At 43.4% G+C, this 12,312-nt stretch overlaps 1 protein-coding gene across 2 annotated transcripts in view; it reads right to left on the bottom strand.

Moving 5' to 3' along the window:
- Positions 1-12,312, bottom strand: part of pdzd2 (PDZ domain containing 2) — an 83,774-nt gene that overhangs the window by 37,256 nt on the left and 34,206 nt on the right. For both annotated transcript variants that reach the window (XM_084360483.1, XM_084360484.1), the window contains exons 3-4: positions 6,462-6,934; positions 2,072-2,576 (exon numbers count right to left, since the gene is read on the bottom strand). In XM_084360483.1, coding sequence (XP_084216609.1) covers positions 2,072-2,576; positions 6,462-6,934 — 978 coding nt within the window. The remainder of the gene's footprint in view (positions 1-2,071; positions 2,577-6,461; positions 6,935-12,312) is intronic.

The following is a 12,312-nucleotide window of genomic DNA, read 5'->3' as shown; positions in this document are numbered from 1 at the left end:
GCTGGAGATGAGGGAGTCCCCTGACCAGTCAGTAAGGAAATCAGACGTCCAGGTTCACACTGGTGGAAAGCCCAAGCTGAAGTTGACCTGTTGATTATGAGACTGCAACACAAAGAGATCACCCGTAGAGCCCAGGCTGGAAGGTGTCAGTGACACCAAGACTGTGCCAACGGTCCCTAGGGTGGAGGGCATAGAGGCTGCCGCAGAGAGGAAAAGGCTGAAGTACTCCAATCTCACCACAGAGTACGAGGAAGCTGGCTGGAGAACCATCATTTACTCGGTAGAGGAACGATGCCGTGGTTTTGTTGGAACATTGGTTGTTCACCTCATAACACTTATGAGGACTAGCTGCGTGGGATGGCAGGGAGACAGCCTTGTCACTGACATGCCACTAAGTTTAAAGGGGGTACCGGAGGAGGTGTGTCAGGCAATAATGCATAGCAGATAACACCTATCTGTATATTCAATATTTGAAATAGGGGTGCCAGGTTAGGAATGCTGGTTAGTTGCATGCAACACTCTGAGTCTATATGAACTTAGCTCAACCAACATCAACTGAGCGGCGTATCAAAGTCAACTACCAATAAACTGACCACACACAGGTCACATTAACACTCAAACAGTCCAGTATAGATTTAACACATGCATTTTGTTAACACTTAACAAAAATATGAACACTACTGTGTTTAGCCGTGCTATATCATGCTGTATGCTATCTAGGCATATTTCACATTACCAGTCCTTGAGGACAAAGATGCTGGCGGTTCCTTAGCTGATGAGCCAGGCTGAGAAAGGTTGTGTTTTCAATGATGTCCTGCTGTGCAGTGTCCTTTGAGAAGTTGGAGGAAACTGGCCACTCCCATAGGTCCTTGCAAAGTTAGTAGCTCTGTACTCACTTGTTTTGTGTTCCCCTTGCTTGCAGAGTTAGCTGCCAGATCTTTGTATCATACCTGCTGGCTAACTAGACTTCTAGACAGGACCTTGTGGTGCTGCCATAGAGATAAGTTCTGTGTGCTTGCCAGAGCTGCAGTAGACAGCTCTCAGCAGCTGTTGAATCTTACCTGCTTAAAAGGTGCATCTTAAACTAATGACACGCTTTTCTCGCTCCTCTCAGTACTATTGAAGAATCACAACTAATAGAGTGGCTTACGTGGTTACAAACACGTTTCATATACCCTAACAATAAAAGCCCCCCATTATTTGGTCATTTAAAAGCTTTTGTAATGAAGCAGCATTACAGGAAATTTTGTGTTTTCAGCAGCAGTAACTAAACATGACTCCTATTACACTGTTACAGGTGAAAGCGAACATGATGAAACAGTAAAACACAGCAAATGTTTTAGTACAAACAGGATGAGAGAAACTAAAGAGATTCAGTCAGAAGCTACAAAAGTAATGAGAGCTGAACACACTGACTTTTAAAAATGTCTTTCTCGAAGGTTTCTTGCACAGACATGAGTTGAGTATCAATTTGCAAAACAACTGTTTGAGGGGGAGACGGGTGCTTGTTACGGGTTGGCTGCAGTATTGAGACGTCACTGCAGCCCACTAGGAGGTGGGGTGTGCGCGGCTTGGCTCAACTTGGAGCAAATCAACATGACATTGACTCAATACTGCCAAAAGTGCTGGTGGAACAATGCCAAAACAGCTCAAGTCATCGACCTGACCTTCAAAACCCCGAGATGCCAATCCAATTAAGCATCCATGGGACATGCCAGATCAAGTCCAATCCATGGATGCCTCTGCCATGACAGGTGGTACTTGGTCTGCAACAGTGTTTGTGTGGATGGTGCGAGCCAAGCAGCCTCCACACGTATACCAGAACTGAAGGTTTCCCAACAGAACATTGTATTGTAATGAGATGATCAACAGTATTCACTTCACCTGTTAGTTGCTGTATGAAAGTATTGTGATGCTGCCCATATACGTAAACCATTACTCTCAATACAGAATACAGTCCCTTGTCTTCAGAAAAGAGGTGGAAAATAGAAAGTGAGTAGTATAACCTCTCACTTGTCCTAGTGTAATTCTGCATTAAATCAGAGCCCTTTGTGTCAACAGTGTGTCTTACCTGGCTTAAGGGTTCACTGCTGAAAGAATCGATTTTGCTTTCTAACAGCTGACTATGACACCTTGCAGGCAGGGTGGCAGTGCCTCCACTGTGTAGACTTGTTCCCATCTGAGAAAAGGTTCCTGGGCTTTCCTTTGTGGGTGTAAGTGTGGAGAGGATGCAGCCTGAGTCTTCACCTTGAGTACTGATTTCTGCATCAGTGGAAATAGAGGAGTTGTCACCATTATAATAGCTCTGGAGTTCTGAGTCAGCACTGTCCCTGTTGTCTTGATTAAAGGGCGAACGTGATATGACACCAAACTTGCGTGTGCGTTTGCAGTTTGCTGAGCTGTCAGAGCACTCAGAGGCAGCTCTGTCCTGCAGCTGGTCTTCACAGCTCTCACTGCTGACAGGACTATTGACACTGCCATTGACATTATGGGGAGGGGGAGGAGCCTTTCGCTTGACTCGTCGCAGCATGATCAGGTAGATACAGCCTCCACTCCAGCACTGGTCAGCCAGGTAACTATAAGAAAAGCATTGAAGGGAGAATGCTGTGATTACACATCGGGTCAAATATCATAATAAAACTACAGTCCTTACCATCCATAGGTTAACATTTCCTAACATTTCCACCTCAGTGGGTGAGGTAATCTTGACATACAATATTGTACTACTACACAGTAAAAAACTGAGACTGGGGTTAAATAAAATGTAATAAGTAAATGTAAATGTAAAGTAAATGATAGTCCTTGGAATCCCATTGAGCTGATTTTAAAAAAATTAAATGTTTAATCAATATCTTGAATCAAGTCGTATTTGTGTAACTTTCATATATAAGACTGATTTATTTGATGTGATTATCTTGCCTCATTAATTAATCAATAGATTAATTGATCAATAGAGGTGGAGCCCCTTCTAACGAGTGCTTAATAATATGTCATATATGTGGTGAGAACGCTGTGTTATTTGGTGCCCCACGTGAGGTGATTAGTAAACCACCATCTCTGAAATAAAGGAAAAAGCATTTAATATTTGGAACTGTCCATTACAGGATACCTGTCACAAAATCAAAATTTTCACTCCCCAGATGAAGAAAATGAGTCTGTTGCTGACTGTATGTCCATCCATCCATCCATCCATCCATCCATCCATCAATCAATCATATCCCGCTTATCCGGGGTTGGGTCGCAGAGGCAGCAGGCTTAGAAGGGTATTCCAGACCTCCTTCTCCCCATCAATGCCTTCCAGTTCCTCCTTGAGTATCCTGAGGCGTTCCCCGACCAGATGGGACATATAGTCCCTCCAGTGAGTTCTGAGTCTTCCCTGGGGTCTCCTCCCAGTTGGTTGCGCTTGGTACACCTCCCAAGGAAGGCGTCCAGGAGGCATCCTAATAAGATGCCCGAACCACCTCAGCTGGCTCCTTTCGGTGTGAAGGAGCAGTGGCTCTACTCCGAGCTACCATGAATGACTGAACTCCTCACCCTATCTCTAAGGCTGACTCCAGCAACCCTACGGAGGAAACTCATTTCTGCCACTTGTATCCGCGATCTCGCTCTTTCGGTCACTACCCACAGCTCGTGGCCATAGGTGAGGGTCAGAACATGGATAGACTGGTAAATTGAGAGCTTCGCCTCCTGGCTCAGCTCCCTCTTCACCACGACAGTCTGGAGCAGCACCCACAGTACTGCTGATGCCGCACCAAACCTCCATCTCACACTCCATTTTCCCATCACTCATGAACAAGACCCCGAGATACTTAAACTCTTTCGCCTGGGGCAGGAGCTCTCCCCCCAACCAGAGGGCATCCTGACCACTTCACAGTCGGCTGCAAACCGCCCCAGTGCCTGCTGGAGGTCACGGCCCAAAGAAACTAACAAAACCACGTCATCTGCATAGAGCAGCAATGCAATTTTAAGGTTTCAAAACCGGACAGTTTCCTCCCCATGGCTGCACCTTGAGATCCTGTCATTGAAAATCACAAACAAGATTGGAGACAAGGGACAACCCTGGCGGAGTCCAACGCCCACTAGAAACAGGCTTGACTTAGTGCCGAGTATACGGACACAGCTCTCACTTTGGTCATACAGGGACTGGATAGCCCATAGCAAAGGGCCCGGTAACTCATACTCTTGCAGTACCCCCCACAGTACTCCCCGGGGGGAACCCAGTAGCAGGCATCCTCAAAAAACATGGAAATTGTTTGCACAAACTCCCATGACCCCCCCAGCAAGACCAAAAGTTGTCTGGTCAATGATCCATTGTTCCACGACCAGGACTGCATTGTTCCCCTTGAATCCAATGTTTCGACAATTGGCCGCAGCTTACTTTCCAGCACCCTGGAGTAAACTTTCCCAGGGAGGCTGAGCATTAATTGGTGCACACCCTCTGGTCCCCTTTCTTAAAGATGGGAACCACCGCCCCAGTCTGCCACTCCATAGGTACTGTTCCAGACCTCCACGCCACACTGACGAGGCGTGTCAACCAAGACAGCCCAACAATGTCCAGAGCCTTCAGCATCTCAGGGAGAATCTCGTCCACCCCTGGCACCTTGCCACTGGGGAGCTTCTTGACTACCGCAGCAACCTCTGCCAGTGATATGGATGAGTATTTCCTCGAGTCTTCAGACTCTGCCTCCACCTCAGAGGACGTGTTAGTTGGATTCAGGAACTCCTCAAAGTGCTCTTTCCACCGCCCGACAATATCCCCAGTCCTGATCAAAAGTTCTCCTCCCCTACTGAACACAGCCTGGGCTAAGCCCTGCTTTCCCTTCCTGAGTCACCGGATGGTTTGCCAGAACTTCCTTGAGGCTGACCAAAAGTCCTCCTCCATAGCCTCCCTGAACTCCTCCCACACCCGGGTTTTTGCTTCAGGAACCGCTGAGGCTGCAGCCCTTCTGGCCCATCTGCTGCTTCAGAAGACCCCTAGGCCAACTGAGCCCGAAAGGCCTCCTTCTTCAGCTTGACGGCCTCCCTCACCACCAGTGTCCACCAACGGGTTCTTGGGTTACAACAGAGGCTTTAAACATAGTCCACTCGGATTCCACGTCCCCAACCTCCCCCGGAATGCGCAAAAAGTACTTCCGGAGATGGGAGTTGAAGACCCAATGGACCAGGGCCTCCACCAGACATTCCCAGTTCACCCTCACAACTCGTTTGGGGTTACCCGGCCTGTCCGGCAGCCTCCCTCAACATCTGATCCAACTCACCACCAAGTGGTGATCAGTTGACAGCTCTGCTCCTCTCTTCACCTGAGTGTCCAAGACATACGGCCGCAGATCAGATGATGCGACCACAAAGTCGATCATTGACCTTTGTCTTAAGGTGGCCTGGTACCAAGTACACTTATGGACCACCTTATGCTTGAAAATGGTGTTCATTATGGCCAGTTCGTGACTACAACAGTGCATAGAACATTGTGCATAAGCACAAAGGACAGTCAGAGCCTTCCCCCCAGCGACTTTCAGACACACAGAGGCAACCCTCTTGTTCCCCAGGGAGAACTCCAACACTGCGGCGCTCAGCCGGGGGCTTGTGTGAACCTTGCTCAAGGGTACTTCGACATGGAGTCAGGGAGCTGGGAATTTGAACCAGGGACCTTCCGATTAGCTGTGGCATGATGGCTTTGAGCATGAAACTGTGTTGAGCAATGGTCTGAAACCACTGAAAGATGATTTTGCATGTTAAAGAGTAAGTAGCATGGCTGTTACCTTGACCGTGCAACACAAATTCGAAAATCCGTCTTGGCTCTTTTTATATAATATATATATATATATATTTTTTTTATTTCTTTCTCTCTGTCTTCTTTCATTTTATGTCTGATAGGAAGACACAGGAAAACGCAGCAAACTGACTCTGTCCCTTATAGACCTAAGGCTAGAAATAAGGATTAATTGAAACCATTTTTTTTTAAAAAAACTATACATGATAAAAACCCTGATGTATATATCTCAATAGAATAAACTCAACCTGTCTTTTTCTCTAGTATGTGGCACAACAGGAAAATTAGTTCTCCAACAAATGTTAGTGAAAGAGTTTTTATTAATGAGAAATTAATTGGAATTAATGTAAATACTTTGAAATAACATAATGCAAAAAGAAAGTAAAATTGTATGAAAGCTCATATGTGATGTAACCGATTTTCCCCCAGAAGTACCTGTAAACAAACATTGTGATTTGGGCTATAGAATCGGATTGTGCAAATTATATTTCTTTGTAAGCTATCGCCCGGTGCCGGGCCAGATTCTCCTGCGGGCCTCGAGTCTGAATCATGTGATTTACAGGACTGTGATGAAGTACAATGATTTGTCAAGTTTTCAATTTACAGGCTTTTTTGAAAATTGCATTGTGCTTACATTATATAAAGTAGTTTATCATTGCAAAAATTTCTGTTTTCATTGAAGTACTCTTACCTGGCTCCACTGACATCTACTCCCACCATCAGCTGCCCATTCAGTGACAGCAGTTCATCTCTCAACTTGATCCCCCCACAGCGGGCTGCAGGGCTCCTCTTCTTCACCTCTGTCACCCAGATGCATCCTACATCCATGATGGGGCCCTGGTCCCTCCTCCTCCTAGGGCCTCCCTTCTTTCTTCTGCCAGGGTCCCCAAAAATAGGGATGTTCCCAAAGCTGAGGCCAAACTCAGTGGTATCTCCCTCATCTTTATTGAGGGAAACGGCATGAACCTCGACATCTAACCCCTCTTTGCAGGAGGACAGGCTGGCTAATGGAGTTGTGTCACCCTCCATGAAGTTGAACTTAATGTATTCCACCAACTTCTGAATGGCAGCCAGACACAGGGACATGTCCTCAACATTAAGACTGTTAAAACTGCTTCTACTGCACACACTATCCCTTTCTCCATTCTGGCTAGAGTCCACAAGCTGGAGAAAGAAGAAGAAGAAGAAGAATGACAAATCACTGAACAAACCGGGATAATAACATCAGATAATAAGGCTTTAACAACTATGCTTGCATATTTGTTTTAACATTTTGAAACATTGCATGGTTTTCCATTCATGGTTTGATTTTTACCAGAATACTCACTTGATTTTAAACATTTATATTCAAGACTTATGCAGGGTGTGTTCCTGCAACACATTTAAGTAACATTTTTCAATCGCCTGACACTCATTGGCTGACATAGGGGGTGTTGTTTTCCTTTTAACCAATACAGCTATCTACATTGACAGTTACATATGTTGAACATTTGTTTGAACTGTACTTTTTGCAATTTCACAAAGTTAGGCATTGTCGCCAACAAGACTTAAGAGAGACAAACGGAGTGACATAAATGTATATTGTGGAAATACTTGAAGGATAAGGCAGGCAACAGTCTATGTTTTTGCCACCACAAATCCTATGAAAACACCTAAACCAACAATGTGTTGTTCTGTTTCTCAATCACAGCCTGACTGATACTTGCGTTTTGGGGCCCATGCTGATACTGCTATTAATTAATCAATAATCCCTCAAATGTGGTCATCAATCACTTGTGACAAAGTGACACAGATTTAACAATTTATTGCAACAAATGGAAAAACAGTTACAGTATTCAGTGCAGATGGCTCCATTCTTAAGATGCTACCAGGTTTAGCTAGCATGCCAAGCCAAAATAGTGAATGCGATGCAGAAAATCCCCAAAACAACGGACTGTCACGCCAAGCTTAGTATAAAGACCATGCTAACCATCAGCCAGACTATGGAAAAATATCTATGTGTAGCAGCAAGCCTGCCACAGTCTTAAAAACTCATATAATATTATAATATTATTATTATAATGCTAATATTAAGAATAAAGATGCAAGAATGGAGTCCCTCTTAAAAAAGGTAATTCTACCGTCATGTGAATTATCTAAGTGAAGCACAAGCCTACTGCGGACCTCGGCTATCGCGCTAATAATAAACATGGTGCATTTGAAGTGGTTGGCCAGTATGACCTCACTTGGGATACAAACAAGAAGCAGTCATGATGAGGATTATTGTCTGTTTGTAACCATCAGTGCTCGTAGCATTTTGAGTTGACTTTACTTAATTTACTCCCCGCAAATGTAACATCTGTCACATGGGAGCAGAGGATTCTAAATTCCTGGAATTTAAATCAGGACAGGGAGTCTGCAACTTCATTATTCAGGCTGTGTAAGTGCACTATTTGGAAAGTGAAATTACACGTCTCAGATGACCACATTAGATTAACAATTCTATCAATAAATGAGATAGAAGCGCATCCTTTATTAATGATATTAACAGTTGCCTTATTGTTACAGAACACTATGATTTGTTGCCTAGACCATAGGTTGCCCCAGAGAATGCATGCATCAGCAATTTACTTTACTTCTAAGAGTGCAGTAGATTGTAAATCTGAGGGAAGAGCAAGCAATTCTTCTGGCCAAATGTCAACAAATCATTGATCTTTGTAGATACATCAAAACCAGTAGAAAGAGTTTTAGAGAGGTCTAACAAATCTACACTGAAATGATGCACCTTGGGAAGGATCTGCCTCTCACTGCAAGGATAAGGTGGCCAAATTAAGACATCTGTTGTGTTTAGTTATAGGCACTGCATGAAACACACCTTAAGGGCTTCTTGAATACAAATCAACTTCTCAAAAGGGAGTGATACTTCAGTGTTTACTACAGAATGGCTGTGTATTTGTGGCAGGGCATCAGTATTTGATGACCTGAGAATGAGACTCAAAAATCAACTATCTTTCCTCAGAACCGATTTAAAGAGTTTTCCTACATTACACAGCGTTGCTTTAATTGTCTAACTTGTGCACGCACACTTGCTTGCCTAGCCTTTCTGATTTTTCTCTCCCTTCTTTTTTTCTCTCTACGAGCAACTGTATCTGCTCTCTCCATCAGCAGGGTTAAAAAGTTGCCCAAAAATTATTAGCATTAGCAGAAGTTAAGTCTGAAGGTAAGTCTGACCCAAAAAATACTTTATGTTGCCCTTTGACGGTGAAGAGGTGTCTCTGCGAGGAATAAAAGAAGATGAAGATGATAGATGACAGCGTATGAGGCTTATAATACTGACTACTTAATATTTCTGAGTTGCTTTGTCAATAGGATTTATGCAAAATTCCGGCCCCGATCATCAAGCCCTTCTCAACCTTTTTAGCCAATAACTTATCAACTATTTCTGTTTCTGTTAAAGCAGACTGGAGGCTATTACAGTCATTGGACACTTTTGAAAGAAAACTTAAGCCCGCAAGAAAACATTGAATTAAACCAGTCATTGAAATTTATTGACAAAACAACAATTTGATGCTTTTACCAAGCTCTGAGAAGCTGACAGGTGTGGAATAACTTAATAACTTATTCACAAGCTGAGTGTGGTGGGGACACAGACCTGGGGTGGCTGTCTCTGCAATAACTGCAAGCATGTATCAATCTACAATTAGAGAATTTACATATATATTTCTCATTAAAATTAACACACAGATCATTCTGAAGAATTGAATCTGAAGTCCCCTTTTCACTGCTCAATATTTCATTTTTTAGAGAGACGTGGGGAGACTGTCTAGGCTGAGATTGCCTCTAAGTTTTTGGCAGAGGCTCACTGTAGAAGGCCTGATGCCCTGTCAAGTGTCTGCTTGAGAGTGAGATCAACAATGGACCTGTCCAATCATTGAATTCATTTTTGGATGTACAATGCTGCCTTTGTTGAGAATGATTTGTGGTACTAGAAAAAATGAGAGCAACCATAAGACATTGGGAAAAAGAACATGTGCTCAGTTCACATCTACAGTCTGGAAAGTCTTCACATAAAGCAATGTCAAACTTAGCCACAGTCAGATTTTTAGACTAGACTTAGTCTGGGATCACTTAACAACAGTTAACAAAACACGAGATACTTAAGCTAAAGTATCAGTATAGTTTCTCGAGCTAAAGAAAATAATGCAGTTACAAATACTATAACACTAACGTCTTTGTGATAGAAACTATAGATGTATGATAACATTGTCCTCAGAGGGCTACTGTGGATGACAGCAGATGAGAGGAGGAGAGAGGGTATAAAGCACAAGAGTGTCTGCTCTAATTGGCTACAGCTCATCCCTGGCTCCCTGACCCTTTTGTGACTCAACCAGATATTTTGCCTGCTAGATATCCAGCGAGCACTGGCAAAGCATCAGTTCCTGGATCGCATCTTTGAACAATTCACACATACCGATAGTCGTTCACTGAAGTGCGCGCCGAACTGCCTCTGATCTGGGTTTTTTTGTCAGCGATCTCCAAAAGAGGGCGATGACTTACTACACTGCTAAAATCCTCACAAAATGTACTTAAACATATGCTGCTTGGTTGACTCTTGACCATCCTGATCAATTTTCTCTCAGCAGCAGGTGATAGTTTGTGTTTTCTGCCTGATCATGGCAGTGATGATATATTTTTGCATATTTATCATGCATTATTTCAACCAGGTCCTCAACTTGAGGTACCTCCGTCTTCAGCCATATTTTTTAGTTATAGTTTTCTTACCTGCAAGTGACATTCCCCTTAACATATATTTGTCTCCAAAGCCTGTGAGTCTAATATTCATTTTCTCCAAGTGTAACACTTGTGAGAAATGTGAGTGGGAATTTTACCCCGATATTTTCTCCATACAATTTATTAGCTCTTGCAAGAAAAGGCTAATAGAGCAACAGCCCCAAAAAACAGGGAAGTGCCCCTACCGACTTAACACATGCCTTTAAACATGGCATGATTTTGGACAGAGCTGAATTCTGTGGTTCTGAATTTGGTGTCTGTGTGACTGCATCATGCATGTCTGACAGCTTGGAGATTGAGTTAACTCCAACTATACAGCATGTTCATCAGAGCGTGTGCATGTATGTGTGTGGGTGTGTGTCTAGGTTAACAGAGAGGAGAGGCACTGGTGGTGATTAGAGTGTGTCCATCTACCTCATTAACCCAACTCGTTTCTTCAGTGTGGATGAATAAGGTTGCCGCTAGTGTCCTATCAGCCGGTTAATGATGGCTGTTCTCGGCATTGTAGCAGAGGAGGAAGCAGAGTCAATGTTAGTGAAGAAAGCTGGGTGAGGAAAGCCGGGTGAAGAAAGCCGGGCTCGGTGGCGGTCCGTTTCTCTCTGAAGGAAATTTCTCACTTCTGCAGGGATGAAGGCTGGGTTGCGTAGCGTCTCCTCTGGATTCGGAACGTGTTTAGTAAACACAAAGCAGTCTGTGGCTCATCCAGCCAGGTTGGAGACTGGGGCCTAGGTGAAGGTAACTGCTGCTCAGGAGAAAGCTGGCCCTTTCAGCAATGTGTTACGATGGAACTGTGGTGGTCGTAGGTGTGTAGCTGTACTTAAACTCTCCTAACATTATGACTGCTCTGCTGGAAATATGGTGCGTTCAGGTGCACTTTCATCCAATGGGAGAAGACTGTTTTGTATCTGGAGAAACGTAACACCCGGGTTTTGACTTACTTGACTGTAGTGTTTATGCACACTTTTCTTTGTTTCAGGATTTGTTTGTGCGTGGAGGCCACATGTTAGGCTTTTAGTTTTACATGCAGGCTTCTATATTGTTAGGACCATATGGTGAGGTACAAACAACAAATTTCAACATAGCTGAGTAAGAGGGATTCCACAGATTAACAGATTGTATTTGTGCAATTTAAAGGATAACTACAGTTTTTTACAACCTGGACCTTTTTTCTAGCAAAATATATAGTCATTTACTCACCCAGATAACTTTGGTGTCATTTGAAGTTGTTCAGACGAAATTAGATCCAGTGTAGCGTCGATATATCCATATAATGCGAGTAACGGGGCATCGACACACAGCCTCTATATAACACATTATCTGCCACGAAACTAGTTCATTTCACCAATATTTTGTTACGATATGCTAGCGCTATTCCCCTCCAAATGACACCAAAGTTATCTGGGTGAGTAAATGACCATATATTTTGCTAGAAAAAAGGTCCAGGTTGTAAAAAACGGTAGTTATCCTTTAATAAAAGCTCTTAAAACAAGGGAGAGCTAACCTTCCTTTAGCTTAGTTGGGTAACTGCAAGGTTCTGCATCTAGTCCTTGGTCTTCTCCCTTGTGTAGCATAAACTTAAGAAGGCCTACAAGTATTGTAATTAGGGCACCAGATATAACATTAATTATATCAAATTTATAAAAGATACCTCAGGATTTTTGGCCTCAATAAGTGGACACACCACAAAAGGTCCAAAGAATAGGGTTAAATAATAATCAAAAGAATGTCCACTTCCAGTTTAAATTTCAGTAATTATTAATCAAATCAAAATT

This window comes from Pagrus pagrus, assembly GCF_965226575.1.
Source record: "Pagrus pagrus genome assembly, chromosome: 8".
NCBI lineage: Eukaryota > Metazoa > Chordata > Actinopteri > Spariformes > Sparidae > Pagrus > Pagrus pagrus.
Note: the sequence above shows the minus strand (reverse complement) of the source record. Positions and strands in the feature narration are given on the sequence as shown.